General features: G+C 38.2%; 2 protein-coding genes across 3 annotated transcripts; one reads left to right on the forward strand and one right to left on the reverse strand.

The window, feature by feature from the left end:
* The first annotated feature begins 241 nt into the window (after nt 1-241).
* On the forward strand, nt 242-4,039 carry LOC107664340 (transcriptional regulator Kaiso-like). Of its 2 annotated transcripts, none has more exons than XM_016454877.1 (2): nt 242-411; nt 1,094-4,039. In XM_016454877.1, the coding sequence occupies exon 2, from the start codon at nt 1,096-1,098 to the stop codon at nt 3,007-3,009; it is 1,914 nt and encodes a 637-aa protein (XP_016310363.1). In that variant the 5' UTR covers nt 242-411; nt 1,094-1,095; the 3' UTR covers nt 3,010-4,039. The 2 variants fall into 2 exon arrangements, with proteins under 2 accessions (XP_016310363.1, XP_016310364.1); XM_016454878.1 differs by having other exon boundaries at nt 242-399.
* A 186-nt stretch (nt 4,040-4,225) lies between these two features.
* LOC107664343 (transmembrane protein 255A-like) lies at nt 4,226-14,477 on the reverse strand. The gene is made up of 10 exons (XM_016454881.1): nt 14,202-14,477; nt 13,537-13,679; nt 12,943-13,005; nt 10,935-11,024; nt 9,360-9,425; nt 9,174-9,262; nt 8,895-8,966; nt 8,307-8,469; nt 8,071-8,214; nt 4,226-6,001 (listed from the first exon to the last, which is right to left on the reverse strand). The coding sequence occupies exons 1-10, from the start codon at nt 14,254-14,256 to the stop codon at nt 5,858-5,860; spliced, it is 1,029 nt and encodes a 342-aa protein (XP_016310367.1). The 5' UTR covers nt 14,257-14,477; the 3' UTR covers nt 4,226-5,857.
* Between the last annotated feature and the right edge of the window lie 737 nt (nt 14,478-15,214).

Consider the following 15,214-nt stretch of genomic DNA (forward strand, 5'->3'; position numbering starts at 1 on the left):
CTTATATTATACTGATTTGAAAAATGATATGGACACTTTTTCTAATATGGGAAAAAACTGAAACAACAATGTAAAACGCCTAAAGCTTTTCAAATGTATGTAATTTGCCCAAATTTGTACTTAACAAACCCTGTGTATTATTGCATTACGCATTTGTTTTCTATATGCCTATTCATATCATATGTGTGCAAATACAAGTAAAGTTTAAGATAAAATCGTTCTGTCTCATTACCGTTCATCACACGTCTGTTGTGGCAGACTCCTGTCGGCTGCTGGAGGAGAGACTCGCTCGTCTCAGACAGGAAGGAACTCGAGCTCCGTTGTGTTGTCCACGGCAACCGACACACGTTATCGCTGTCATTATTGTTTCTCAGCAAAGGGAATCGTGGATTCTAACGGGTCGTTCTGCAGGTATAGGATTTTGGAAATTCATTTACAAGAATGTGGGAGATTAAAACTTGAATTCACCTTATTTAACCACATACGCGTTGCTGTGCATCGTAGAGTCAAGATAGGCCTCGCGCTGCCGGCAAACCAGGAAGGAGAGTTGAATTGAGCCGTTTGTTTTTGTTTTCACGCTGACCGCTGCACACCGGGGTCCTACCGGTTCTGAGTGCTAACATCAAAAAGCTGTGGCCTCGCAGGAATAGTATTTCGTTTGCTCACGTCAAACTAGTCAAATGCATTAGTTTTATGTCACTTTTCAAGAAGCATATGTTTTTATGCTTGGCTTTTGTTGCTGTACAATTAGCCAGCTAACGTTAGCCTGGCTGCGATTCTCGTGTATATCCACATTCTGTTGCTTTTAATTTAGAAACAATAAAGTTGTATTCAACTTTTAAGTAATGTTTAGATCGACATAACAAATTGAGAGAAAAATATGACATGAAAATTTGATTTGTCATTGATAGACAGCTAAAACGTGTTTGTGAGACTATATCTTGCAGAAATGAAAGCACAATGTAGAAAGCTTTGTATAGGGTTGTGTTAATTGCATTTTAACACGGTTTTTAATAGATTTCATTTGTTCTTAATACTAATATGTTCAAACTGTTAAAGTATATTAAACTTTAATATTCCCCTTTCCCCACAGGTATGTCGAAACTAAAGCTAATATCTGCAGCAGACACTCAGTACCCAGCATCACTGTTGAGGTCCATCAATGATGAGCGACACAGCGGTTTATTATGTGATGTCACCATAATTGTGCAAGACCGCAAGTTCAAGGCGCACAAATGCGTGCTGTCTGCCTCCAGTACCTATTTCCATCAACTTTTCTCAGTCGCTGGACATGTTATAGAGCTGAACTTCATCAAGGCAGACATATTCGATGTGATCTTGAATTACATATACACGTCTAAAATCTACAGAGTTCGATCAGACAGACTTGAGGATCTCATCAGCGCCGGTCAGGCTTTGGGCGTGACGTTCATAGCCAATTTAGGAACGCCGCTTGCCCAAGTCAAAGGATTACCGGGCCTGTCCAAAGAAAGTGACAACAACAGCATCAGCTCCTCTGAGAAGAATGAGACCGGAGGTGAGAATATGCCAATCATTACTGAGACGTTCTCACTGTCTGCTGAAGAATTCAACATGGCGTGCGGTAATACGGAAAAGGAAGTGGACTCGGACAGCGATGATGTTCTTTTCGTCTCAAAAACAGAGGCTCCTCAAGCTCAAAAGACCAAGATATCAGATGGTAATGACAAAGCAGGAGGGCCAGAGGCTAAAAAACAAAAAGTCACAAATGCGGAAGGAATTGCCTCTAAGGATTCAACAGCCCAAGAGAGAAACAACCAGCTTTCTTCTGAAAGAGACACGTCACTCCAAAATAACCTTGAGCCCCAGCCAGACGTTGTGCTCCTCTCGAACCCAGAAGCCAGTAGCAGTGTTCTCACTTCTCCAGTAAGAGCGAACTCAAACAGCGAACCCACCACCCCAGCTGACGTGAACAGCCTTCCTTCAGATCCTCACAGCACCTCGCTGCCTCTAGATAACAACGAAGTGCTCGGAGTCCATAAGAAAAAGGTCCTTCTAGAGCACTCGCCTGATCAGCCTGGAAAAATCAGACTGTCGGATGTAAGGCCGACATATAGCACCAATAACGGACCAGTACCAGCAATAAACTTGGCCCCGTCAGTGTTGGGGAAAAAGACGATAACATTAGACAAAGCCTCGGAAATCGATTCGCTATCGCCTGGTTGTAAAGTGTATGCCAACATTGGTGAAAACACCTACGACATTGTTCCAGTAAAAGAGGATCCTGTAGAGGGATCGGCTCCTGGTAGGAAATCACAAATCCCACACAGTGTTCCCAGTGTGACCATACACTCACCTCAAGGAAAGAAAAATTCAAAGCTGGAGCAGGAGGATCACTATGAACTTATCATGGATGGAAAGACCTTTTACGTGTGCATTGTGTGCAAGCGTCCCTATGTGTGCCTGACGAGCCTCAGACGGCACTTTAACACTCACTCGTGGGAACGGAAGTATCCGTGCCATTACTGCAGCAAGGTTTTCGCCCTGGCCGAGTACAGAACCAAACATGAAATCACTCACACGGGCGAAAGACGGTACCAGTGTTTACTGTGCAATGAAACGTTTCTCAATTATCAGATTTTGTCCACCCACTGCAAGCAAACGCACAACCAAGACCCGTCGGGAAGGAAAGAGAAAGATGACTCGTGCAACAACTTGTATCGGCTGCTGCCGTGTAAAACGTTGCAGTTCAAACCATATTCCTTCGTGTCCGAAGAGCCGGGAGGGAATCCGGTCATCGGTGAAGATGGGACTGTCCAACATGTAAACCCAGACAAAGAGCACTTTACCAACCAGCCACTTCCAGCTAGCCAAAGCAAAGCACTGACCTGGGACGACATCTTTGTAGAATCCGAAGCACAAAACAGACCGGTGGCTCACGTTCGACCGGGTCCACCTCCACGGCCTATCGACCAAATAAATGCCGAAACCAGGAATGAATTTGAGTTTGTTATACCAGAGACATACTGAGCATGCTTGTGCACTGCTCTGGCTCAGGTGCCCTGTTCATTTGTTTGTGTTTTAATTTGAGGAGCGGGTGGTCGTGGTTCTCTGGACCATTTGATTGAAAAATCAATTTCAGTATCCATCAACTCATGAAAGTTGTTTTAAGGTGCTTTAATGTATATTTAGAAAATGTATTAGTGTTGGTTTACAGTTCAGTTTCACAGTCCATTACTGAATTGTAATAATGCTTCGTCAGATAATATGACTAAGTAGATAATACATATTTTATGTACAGCTACATTAGACCTGTGTAGAGCTGATCCTTAATATTTTCTATTCCCGTTTATGTTCCAGACATTACAACCCTGTTGGATGTAATTAGTAGGGATCAAGTACAGGCTGTTTGTTACAGTTATTTTTTACAATTATATCATTTTGAGAGTGTTACATAAATCCCAAGTCCAAAATCAAATGTAATGTAACTTCGGAGTCAGCATACTAAATTATGCCTTTCATTTTCAAAGTTTCATTTGAAAGAGACGCTAACGTTGTTTTATTTTTCTTGTCAGCTTCTTATGGTAGTTATTAATGATTGTTTGGCACTAGATTTCATGGCAGGTTTCGGTCCTGCGGTAAGAAACAGTTTGAATGTTTGTATTTATAGTTTTTGATTGTCAGCAGGTTTTAAGATCGATGGAGTAAAAATGTGAAATGTTTATGTCATCTGTCCAGTAATTATGTTTTGAGGTTGTTTATTTATATGCTGGCCATATATCCTGATATAGTAACTTCTAAATTATAGTTTAGAAGAGAAATATTCATCCCTCCTCCGCTCATGTCTAGAGAAACAAGATACTGAATTGTCAGGGTAATCAAAGGAACATGTTAGTAATACAGAGGACCTCTCCTTTACGGTTGAATATTTTGTACATTTATCATTTTTTTTTATTATTTTTTCAGCATAGTTTTATTAATTATTTTAGCTTTGTGGGCTGTGAGAAGAATCTGTGAATACATTGAGATTCCTTCAGTCAGAACTAGCGCTTTAACACCATAACCATGTACATGATAGATATAAGACCTTCATTTTAACAGTTTCTTCTCTTATGGAACCTATTTATTATTAGGTCTTAGTGTGATATAGAATGAAATAAAATTTTGAAGAAAGTACACATGTATTTCTTTTATTTCCAAGAGCATCATGAAAGTGATTAGTATTTTTCAGTATGATAACCACCAGTCAATATGAACATTTCTGGCTCTATATCAGAGTGGATCTTGTCAGTGAACATATTATAATGCACTGATACATGAATGTAATCTGTAAGGTTTCACATGATGAGGGATAAAATGGATTCAATGGTCAAATGCCAGTGGACATATTTGGAAATGCACGTGTGATAATGAAGCAAAAAATCTATGCCAGCTATACAGTTTATATTTAATACTGCGCTGAACTATTAAGACTTTAATTTTAAGATTTTAACATCAAATGTAAACAAATGCTTTCATGTGACATTAATGTGGTCAAAAATTAACAACAGAGGCAAAGATCCAATTTATGAGTTTTCTTTATAGCATGTGACTGTACTACAACCACCAGGAAGTAATAAAATCATCGTATTAATAGCTCTACTCACATCAGTAAAGGACAATGTTCTTGATATAAATCAAGCAAATGAAGTAAGTGTATAGACATGACACTCGCAGTGAACACGCAAACAGACGAAAAGGAAAACACTATAAGTCTTAAGACCCAATTGTGTTGTGTTATGAGAAGGCAGTTTGATTGTTCAGTATATGTACAACATATACAGCATTGCACACACGCTGATATATTTGCAATGTGGAGGGACTTCCTGTTATTACGTAGTGAACAATTAAAGTGTTTAAATTTGTGTAAGTTTATATAATGGTTACTTATAAAGCTAAGCCTCCTTTTTACATTCTTTAAATCCTGTCATTTTTTGACAGAAACAACGGCAACAGAACGGCAGACGAATGTGAGGTGTATAGGTTTTGAAAGTCCTCTCATTCTTCATACCACTATGTAAGAGCTTATTACTTTGCATAAATCAAGCAAAGGATATTTTTGTCACAAAAGATTATTCGAATTTGTGACATGATTGTGTGCTTGACATAATGCAGAAGAAACACCACAAATTACAGGTTAGATCATAGATCCTAATGAAGCACTCAGAACAAAAAGTAAGATTCAGCCTAAATATATGTACAGTTCTTTGCAATCTAGCTGCCCGAAACAGTTAAAAATAACTCAAGTAATTATCTAGAACTGTGTGAATACAGTCAATTCTGAAGACAATAAAGTGCAAATCAATTGCTAGATAAGAGACTCACCCTCGTGCAGAGAGAGCAGAGGCAACGCAAAACACTTTGTGCCACTTTGGAAGGGAGAAGTTCACATTATGGAGTTATGCAGAGGAATCTCAAGTGGGAGACCCACAGACGTTACCTATAACAGGAAAAGGAGGCGAGCCAGGTGGAGCTGTACTGGAAGCGGACACATTTTAAGGCATATCTGTCAACAGTCTTGATCTCACAGTCAGGCTAGTTGTTATTAGGTATAGTCCTCTTGGATTGAGGCTACATAATGTGAATATTTTACACATCGGGTTTGACTTGAGAGAATCTTGTCAAGGTTTAATGTTGCATATTACATCTGCTGAATGGTGATGAGTGACTGTGGTTAATGCTGTAGTCTCTCTGTACTTAACCCGCCGCACAGGTGAGCCTCCTCTGCAAAGGTTGTTCATTCAGAACGATGATTGTTCACTGATGTGGTTTACTTATATACAAAAATGCCAACGCCAGTTCTCTCTTGACAGGAAAATGTCTTCCTCAGACTGGTCCCTTAGGGGCTGTATGGCGGGGGCTTCTCATCAGGTGGGTAATAAGGAGGAGAATAACGAGGCGGGATCATATTTGGCCACATGAGACTGGCTCCAGACTGGGAGTCATCAGACAGGCCTGAAGCGTCAGGAAACATGCTGGCACCCTGTGAAGACACATTACCACACATATCATACACCATCAAAACATATAAAGTATAATCTCTAATGCTCTAATTTAGGGTTATTCTTTTGAACTAAAACTAAAACCATCAAAAAATTGTTATTTGAAATAAAATAAATGTTCACTGAAATAAAATTAATTAAAAAAAGCTTAAACTTATTAAACTTACAAGGCAAAATGCCTCGTTTAGACACGCCCCCACATGTCTACATCACTGTGTGGGAAGATTTGCATAACGCCGCCCAAATGTTCATGCAAAGAAAGAAGGCGTAACTTTGATTCTCGCTGTAGTATTGTTGTTGCCACCGCCGCCATGTCGTGGAGACGCTGTGTGTTTCGTTGTGAAAGTTAAACTACTTTGTTTGCTCTTCCAAAAGAGGACACAACTAGAAATCAGTGGTTAAGTTGTATTTACAACACTGTTCCAGAACAGTTCAAACCAAATATTCAGATGTGTGCAATGCATTTTACGGAGGACGAGGACTGTTTCCTGGGAGAGTAGCCTACAATGCCAGTGTTCTGGTGAATTCAGTTCCCGTTTCCCCTTCGGCGCGCATGCTGACCACAGTCTATGATACTGACAAATAATTCTGACTCACAGCCTGTAAGTACATTTTCATATTTAAAGGATTTGCCACTGATGATTCAAACGCGAGTTTTGAGCAGTGTAGAGTAGCGCTTGTTGTTTGTCATTTCTCCGATCACAAATGCAGACATGGTTTTATGTTTACGCGGCGCGATGCAACGCAACGCGTAAAAAGACAGTATAAGTAATTATAATCAGTAATTATGTCCCCACTGGATGCAACAAATGCCTCGTTTATAATGGGTTTTATTGGTTTTGTCTCGTCGCTCCGGGACACGGCATCACAGTATGGTAAGGGGCGTAACATTTCCGTCACACGCTTGAGGTATTCGGCCAATCACAATGCACTGGATAGCTGGCCAATCACAGCACACCTCGCATTTTTAGACCGATGAGCTTTGTAAAAATCGATGCGTTTCAGAAAGGCGGGGCATAGAGGAGAAACAATAATGTACATTATGTGGAAAATAATGTGTTTTTTTTACCTTAAACTGCATAAACACATTTCATTACACCAAATACACAAAATAATGTTCTTTTTTAACAACGTCATATGACCCCTTTAACATTAATTGAAAGATGTAATGATCTTTTTGTGCTTACTTCTTACTTGCATGCATTTTTACAAATAATTGATTGCATTAAGCTAACGTTAATTGACATGCGTAATTAAAAAATTAAAAATTGATAGAAATATACAATATAAATATATTACTGTATCATAGTATAGTAGTAATAATTCTATATGTACATTTCATATATTATTATATATATATTTTACAACATAAAAAGTGTATATATGTTATATTATATTATTCAGTTAGTATTTTCATAGTCTCGCATAGCCAGACCTTCTGACTTGACGGCAGAAGGTCTGGGAACCTTGGTCGCTTTGAATGGTAAAGGCCCACCCAAGAGGCCATATGACTGAAAGGTAAAACAACCAATCACGTTTCGGTTTGTGCCACGTCATGTTTAGGGGTGTGGAAATGTCCCCACAATAACATGCCGTGTGTAAAACTCTTGGACGTATTTTAAAGATTCTATGCCGCGAATTTGAAGTATTTCACATACTTTTACAAATCCAGCGTTTAGTTGATCCTGATAAGCGCTCATTATCACAGTTGTAAACACGACGGCTTTCTTCCAACATGAGGGGCTTTGGCGTCACGGCATATTTGTTTCCAGGCGGAACGTTAAAGAATGCGACACGTCTCCCGGAAATCTTGTATAATTCAACCAATCCGATGACGACTTTCAAAACTCCCCAAGTGTTTCCAATTTTGTGTGCCGTATGCATCAGACATTCAGCCAATGGTCCGTGGGCGTGACGTCTGAGGCTGAGACTAGTATTTTAATCTCATCGAACAAGCATTGTAGAAAAAGTCTGTATCAGCGTGACTTATAAATGCCCACTAAAGCATGCAACACAAAGTGGGTTGACAGCTCAAAGTGAATGCGATTACCCGAAGGTCATAGGCAGTGTATGGAGGTAAGCAGGGGGCAGTGTTGTAAAAAGTGTTGTTGGATGTTGTGGGTCCCGGAGTCTCTTGGGGCGGAGGAATAGGGATAGGTTCTGGCTCACAGGAATCTGGTGCTGCTGTAGGCATCTTAATAAAAAAGGTCCAATAAATGTCACAGGTTCTCAGAAATCATTCAAAATACATCTATATAAGTTGTTTGCACTGCATTTAAATCTCACCATGTCCTTGAAGCCCCCCAGCACCGCGGCGGTGATGATGCCCAGAAACAGAGCAACAATGTTGAGGATAGTAGCAGACCACAGCAGGTGGTAAAGATGCACAACGTCCTGACAGCTCCGCACCTCTGTGTACTCATGGTACCCTCCTCGCAGTTCCACTCGACTGAGATCATGAGGAGAGAAATGTATTATCGCAAGAGACTCATAAAAAAAAAAGACATATAGGTGACAGGCAGAGCAACAAAAGAGGTAAAGCGTGACCAGACCAGCGATTCATGCAAAAGAAAAGAACAAAACCATCTGCATACCAGTGCACATCACTCTTAAGAAGAGCATGAAATGGATAAATATATCCAGTCTCCTTATTTAAGCTCACTGTCATCAAAGACTCTTTACTTTTAACCTAAATTATTGCTGTCACTCCTCACCTGTGAAACAGGAACCAGATAATCTTAAGTTTCTTTCACTTCATGATCAAAGTAACTGTACGCAAAGTACAGCGACTGTACACAGCCACACTCAAGATTTTAACAACAACAAATAATGGGCTGTCAATGTCATTGAGGGGCTAAAAGTGGATAGACCTACTTCCAAACCATGGAGGATTTCCTAAATTTTTTCAAAACATCTTTATTCTGAAGTCCCATAAGAGGATGCTCTCTGAAACATAAATAAACACAAAGTTCTTTCGAACAGAGCTGAATTTCAGGGATAGAAGCACACACCATACAAGCAAATATAAACCAGAACTTAACCAAGGTAAAACAAAGATAGCATAGTTGTTGTTGTTTTTCTCTCTCAGATTGCCAGTTTGCAGAGGGTATCCTAGGAGGGATGTATCCAAATGGGACTCGCTCACACACTTACTTGCCACAGTTGTAAAGGTCACAGCAGTAGCAGGTGTTGCTCTTCACACGCAGGTTACAGGAGACCCGAGATGCGGTTTGACAGTGGACCTGAAAGACAGATGTGTTTTGATATACTAGTAACAAAACCCTTATATTTAGAGGCTTGTAATTTGGCAAGAGCGCTTCTCTCAGGCTGACGACTCACATCTAAATCAAACGCGGTCCCACTGGAGTAATATTCACATCGGCCAGCATATAGAGGTCTGAGGTCCTTTGAAACAACAACAGCAGTATGCCATGACAGAGCTTTAACTGCAATGATTTTCTGAGGAAATGCATTTTACAATAACATGGCGTTGAAGCACTTACTATATGTCTTGCAGCAAAAACGCCATCCACTATAGCACAACAGAAGGCCGCCACCACACCGAAGCTGATGAAGACAATGGAGGCCACCAGCTGTAAGCAGAACAGCTATGTCAGCATATTCACCTGCTGTAGTAGCTCTATGCACGTGCATTCACACCTGGGCACTACTACTATGTACGATTCCTATAGAGACAGATTGAAGTGGTTTGTCTAAGATCTTGTAGATGTGTCTATTATGGGATATGGAGATAATCTGGACTGAATGGATTCTGCCTTATTGCCACTTAAATTCGCTGATTTCCCTGCCATTTCACAACCAACCATTTAGATACCAGTCACTCCATTCTGTCTGCAATCAAAGGCACTTTGCAGAGGCATGTCTAGTGGGAAAATGGAATACATTTAACTGCCCAAATCTGATTAATAAATAATATCATTTTGAGTGTTATTCTTGATATATCTAATCTAAATCAATCCATATCTTATAATAAGTAATTCTCTCCTAAAAAAAAAGGTTGAGACCAGTGAAAATGCTTCTGTTTTGCATTTTTCTAATTTAATAACAAATTATATCTTATGTATTTTAATATTTTTTATTATAAATAATACAATATAATATTAATACCCTACTAATATTTCTAAGATAATTGTTGAAAGAAGTTATTACTGTTATTCAGCAAGGATGCATTAAATTGATCAAAAATAATAGTAAAGACATTTATAATGTTACAAAAGGATTCTGGAAAAAAGAATCACAGTTTACACAAAACTTTTAACAGCACAACTGTTTTCAACATTGATAATAATACAAAATGTTTTAAGCACCAAAACAGCATATTGGAATTATTTCTGAAAGATCATGTGACACTAAAGACTGGATCAATGATGCTGAAAATTATAATGATATTTCACAATATTACTGTATTTTAGATCAAATAAATGCATCCTTGGTGAGCATAAAATACTTATTTCAAAAACATCTTACCGACTCCAAACTTTTGAATGGTAGTGTATATAATATTTAAATACTGTAATGATACTTCAATTATATTTTAGATGATTTAATTTATTAAAATAAAAAATATATATGTATATTTTATTTATATTTATCTTATAAATAAAATTATTATAAATATATTATTATACATAATATTTATATTTCAAATTATTTCTATTTAATGTATACAACTTATGTTATTGGTGTAACAATGAGTAAAAAGAATTTTAAAAATGATCATACATTTCAGAATGTCTTAATATTTGGTTCCACTGGAGTAATATTCACATCGGCCAGCATATAGTGGTCTGAGGTCCTTTGAAACAACAACAGCAGTATGCCATGACAGAGCTTTAACTGCAATGATTTTCTGAGGAAATGCATTTTACAATAACATGGCGTTGAAGCACTTACTATATGTCTTGCAGCAAAAACGCCATCCACTATAGCACAACAGAAGGCCGCCACCACACCGAAGCTGATGAAGACAATGGAGGCCACCAGCTGTAAGCAGAACAGCTATGTCAGCATATTCACCTGCTGTAGTAGCTCTATGCACGTGCATTCACACCTGGGCACTACTACTATGTACGATTCCTATAGAGACAGATTGAAGTGGTTTGTCTAAGATCTTGTAGATGTGTCTATTATGGGATATGGAGATAATCTGGACTGAATGGATTCTGCCTTATTGCCACTTAAATTCGCTGATTTCCCTGCCATTTCACAACCAACCATTTAGATACCAGTCACTCCATTCTGTCTGCAATCAAAGGCACTTTGCAGAGGCATGTCTAGTGGGAAAATGGAATACATTTAACTGCCCAAATCTGATTAATAAATAATATCATTTTGAGTGTTATTCTTGATATATCTAATCTAAATCAATCCATATCTTATAATAAGTAATTCTCTCCTAAAAAAAAAGGTTGAGACCAGTGAAAATGCTTCTGTTTTGCATTTTTCTAATTTAATAACAAATTATATCTTATGTATTTTAATATTTTTTATTATAAATAATACAATATAATATTAATACCCTACTAATATTTCTAAGATAATTGTTGAAAGAAGTTATTACTGTTATTCAGCAAGGATGCATTAAATTGATCAAAAATAATAGTAAAGACATTTATAATGTTACAAAAGGATTCTGGAAAAAAGAATCACAGTTTACACAAAACTTTTAACAGCACAACTGTTTTCAACATTGATAATAATACAAAATGTTTTAAGCACCAAAACAGCATATTGGAATTATTTCTGAAAGATCATGTGACACTAAAGACTGGATCAATGATGCTGAAAATTATAATGATATTTCACAATATTACTGTATTTTAGATCAAATAAATGCATCCTTGGTGAGCATAAAATACTTATTTCAAAAACATCTTACCGACTCCAAACTTTTGAATGGTAGTGTATATAATATTTAAATACTGTAATGATACTTCAATTATATTTTAGATGATTTAATTTATTAAAATAAAAAATATATATGTATATTTTATTTATATTTATCTTATAAATAAAATTATTATAAATATATTATTATACATAATATTTATATTTCAAATTATTTCTATTTAATGTATACAACTTATGTTATTGGTGTAACAATGAGTAAAAAGAATTTTAAAAATGATCATACATTTCAGAATGTCTTAATATTTGGTTTGTCTCCATTTTGCCATAATGACAGCAGCACTGAAGCTGCATGAACTGAGTGAAACCTGATGATCATGTTCTCCAGCAAGCATGATTTGAAAATGATCCAAAGAGCATCTTGTGCTTCACTGGAAACAAGAACATCTGACCATCTGTACAAAAGGATTTGACATGCTCAATTCTACAAATTTGATTATTTGATTAGAGACCTAGAAATAGTGCAAAAGCATCATAACACTTTGTTTCTTGTTTTACATTATTCAAAAAATACTTATTTCCAGTTTTTTTTTCAGATTTATAAAATCTCAGCCTTCCAGACACTACTCTACATGCTTTAACCACTTCGACTCCAAGGGTGGAGTGTGTATCCTGCACTCTCCCAGCAGTAACTGTCCCTGTGTGTCTATGATCTGGCCAGCTATGCCGTCCTCATGCATTCTTTATTTGGATTGTGGCACCTCCTATTCCCTCTGCACTGCAATGGCTTCCGAAAATTCCTGCCTGGACATCCATCCCGCTCCCCTTACACTGAGCTATTTCTGGGTGCATCTCATCACAGGGGCTGCAACATGCCCCGCTATTTGAGCTCAAACCTGTGAGCCATTTCTGCCATTATGACATGACTAAAAACAGGCAGTTGATTCTTGAAAATGTGTTTGTTTGTGCGAGTATTTGGTTAGAAATGTATATTGGATAATGGAATGCACAAGCACAGAATCCGATATGAGCAGTGTGATAAAAGACCCCTTACCATCTGCCTCTTATTCTCTATCAAATGGGCGCCAATGATTCCCAGAAAGGACCCGAAGCCGAGCTGAAAATATCACAGGGTGAAACTCATGATAGTTGCAAATATCAACCTATTTCAAAGTCTTAAACTTAAGATCCAACATACAATCTCTCATTCCCACAAAGCCTTTGTCTTTCTCCAAGCAGTATAGTTTATTTTATGGTGTGATCAACATCCGAGTTAAGAGCTATATATGAAATCTGGCCATGTCCCCACCATATAGTATTTCAAAACAGTCGATCCTCGCAGAATACTAGGAAAACACCTGTTACTTGTACAAAACGTTCTGGACTGTTACTTAAGCTTGTATGTTTCTAGAGTGTTGAACAAAATGATACTTGCTGTTGAATAATGAATGGATGAGTTCACTCAGTTCAATCTTACAGTAATGAGGTAATGACCAACGGTCACCATAATGGTGGGCCAAGCGGAAAATAATTAAAAGTGAGGCTTTTCCTTCCCCGCAGTACTTTACATCACAAACCCATTTATAGACAAAGAGGATGGTTCGCAGTCTGTTCTACGCACGACTATGAACATTAGTAGCACACTTACAATGACTCCTGGATAGTAGCCACCGACAGTGATGTTCTGCGTTCTGGTAGTAGCGGCCAGACCAAAGACCAGTATGAGTATGGAGACGATAAGGAGCATCACTGTTACTATGATGGACTTTCTTTTCCTCCTCTTAAATGATCCTGGAAAAGACGGTGGAGTAGGAAGATGCCACGGCACAACACACCCTTCCTTCAGGCAGCATTTGTTTACTCGTGCTTTCTCGTGCTTTCATTTTAGGCACGTTCGTTTTGGGGTAAAGCAAAGCAAAGCATAACAACCAGTGTATTTGACCTCTTGTATGTCTATAGTATCTACAACTGCAAAGGCACAGCCACAACCCAGAAACCCAGATAAATGTAGGTGATGTAATATGACGGGTTTCCATCACTAAACAACTAATATTTTGACTGTGCAAAAAAATTTGTATTTTTATTAACAATATCAATCAGTGTTACATCGACATTCGTTGGGGACATCTGAGACATGCAGGAATGTAGGTCACGGGAAGCTTATTTCGCTCTCGTGCTAGTATATTCTAAAAATTGCGATGAATAAACATTGCTAATCGCATTTAAATGTAAATACAAGCGTAAATTGTCCTCCGTGTGACCATAATGGTCTGCGGGCGCAGTGAATGCCATTGACCTTGTAACGTTACTTACCCATCGCATCTGAGATTGGTATACCGCTGCCTTGCGCATTCAGCCCCGCTGGCATTGCAACGTCAGGATATGCAGCATTAGCTGCAGGTATGACTTCAAGTCAAAAACAAAGAACCTAGTCAATAAGACAAAGATGCCTTTCCTTAGAGTTAAAGAATGGAAACTCCTTTCCTGCCGTGGCATTCTCTGACACCATGCGTCCCCCGTGTAGCTGCGCTTCTCTCATCAGCATCCGAGTCTGTTGTTCATGAATCCGCTACCCTCATCCCTTCAGCAGAACGCCGCACGGAGCACAGCACTGCGCATGCGCAAGGCAGAACCGCTCGCTGTTTGAGTGGGTCAGGAGCAGTAGTGATCAGAAGAGAGAGTCATTTCTATTCGGTTCTTTCGAGCAGTACATTTCAGAAGCAACCTGTGCACAAATAGATTCAGAGGTTCTTAGCGTCATGACGCTGTTGTCCCTGAATGCATGTAACACGCTTTAAACGTTCAAGCGAAGTCATGTGTAGGCACAAATAGTTGTTTATTACTTAAGGGTGTTTGTAATTTCATGCTTTCTTCCAAGCAGTTTGAAGCCATGATTCAGTTTATAAAAACTAATGTCATTTAGAACTTAAATAGAATTCCAAAAGACCGACTAAAACTATATACAGGTTCTTGTATGCAGTTGCTGGACTGCATAGTAAATTTCTACATACTTTTATTTACAACCTCTTATAGAGAAAATAGCATCAAATTATTTACCTGTTACATTACATACATAAATAATTACTCATGCATAGCCTGAGAATCTAAATAAAGTATAAATTTGATTGGTTAATACGAAAATACTTTAAGAACATAATCTACCGAATAAAAATGTTGTATAGTTTCTAGCTCTCCCTTAAGAATGGCTATTTTGAAAGTCTCAGAACTAGAAGCAATATCAAAGTAATGAAAGTGCGCCATCATCAGGTAGTTTGTGACACAAAAAGTTTGAAAATAAAAATGAACATTTCTGATAAGTTCTGAAT

This window comes from Sinocyclocheilus anshuiensis, unplaced genomic scaffold, assembly GCF_001515605.1.
Source record: "Sinocyclocheilus anshuiensis isolate Anshui unplaced genomic scaffold, SAMN03320099.WGS_v1.1 scaffold111, whole genome shotgun sequence".
Taxonomy (NCBI): domain Eukaryota; kingdom Metazoa; phylum Chordata; class Actinopteri; order Cypriniformes; family Cyprinidae; genus Sinocyclocheilus; species Sinocyclocheilus anshuiensis.

What these genes read in the sequence shown, in the direction of transcription:
- LOC107664340 (XM_016454877.1), top strand. Translation starts at nt 1,096, where the DNA reads ATGTCGAAACTAAAGCTAATATCTGCAGCAGACACTCAGTACCCAGCA.
- LOC107664343 (XM_016454881.1), bottom strand. Translation starts at nt 14,256, where the DNA reads ATGCCAGCGGGGCTGAATGCGCAAGGCAGCGGTATACCAATCTCAGAT. An exon ending in AAATCCTCCATGGTTTGGAA is followed by an intron (nt 8,470 to 8,894) that starts GTAGGTCTATCC and finishes TCATGATCTCAG; the next exon opens with TCGAGTGGAACTGCGAGGAG. An exon ending in TGGGGGGCTTCAAGGACATG is followed by an intron (nt 8,215 to 8,306) that starts GTGAGATTTAAA and finishes TTTTTTATTAAG; the next exon opens with ATGCCTACAGCAGCACCAGA.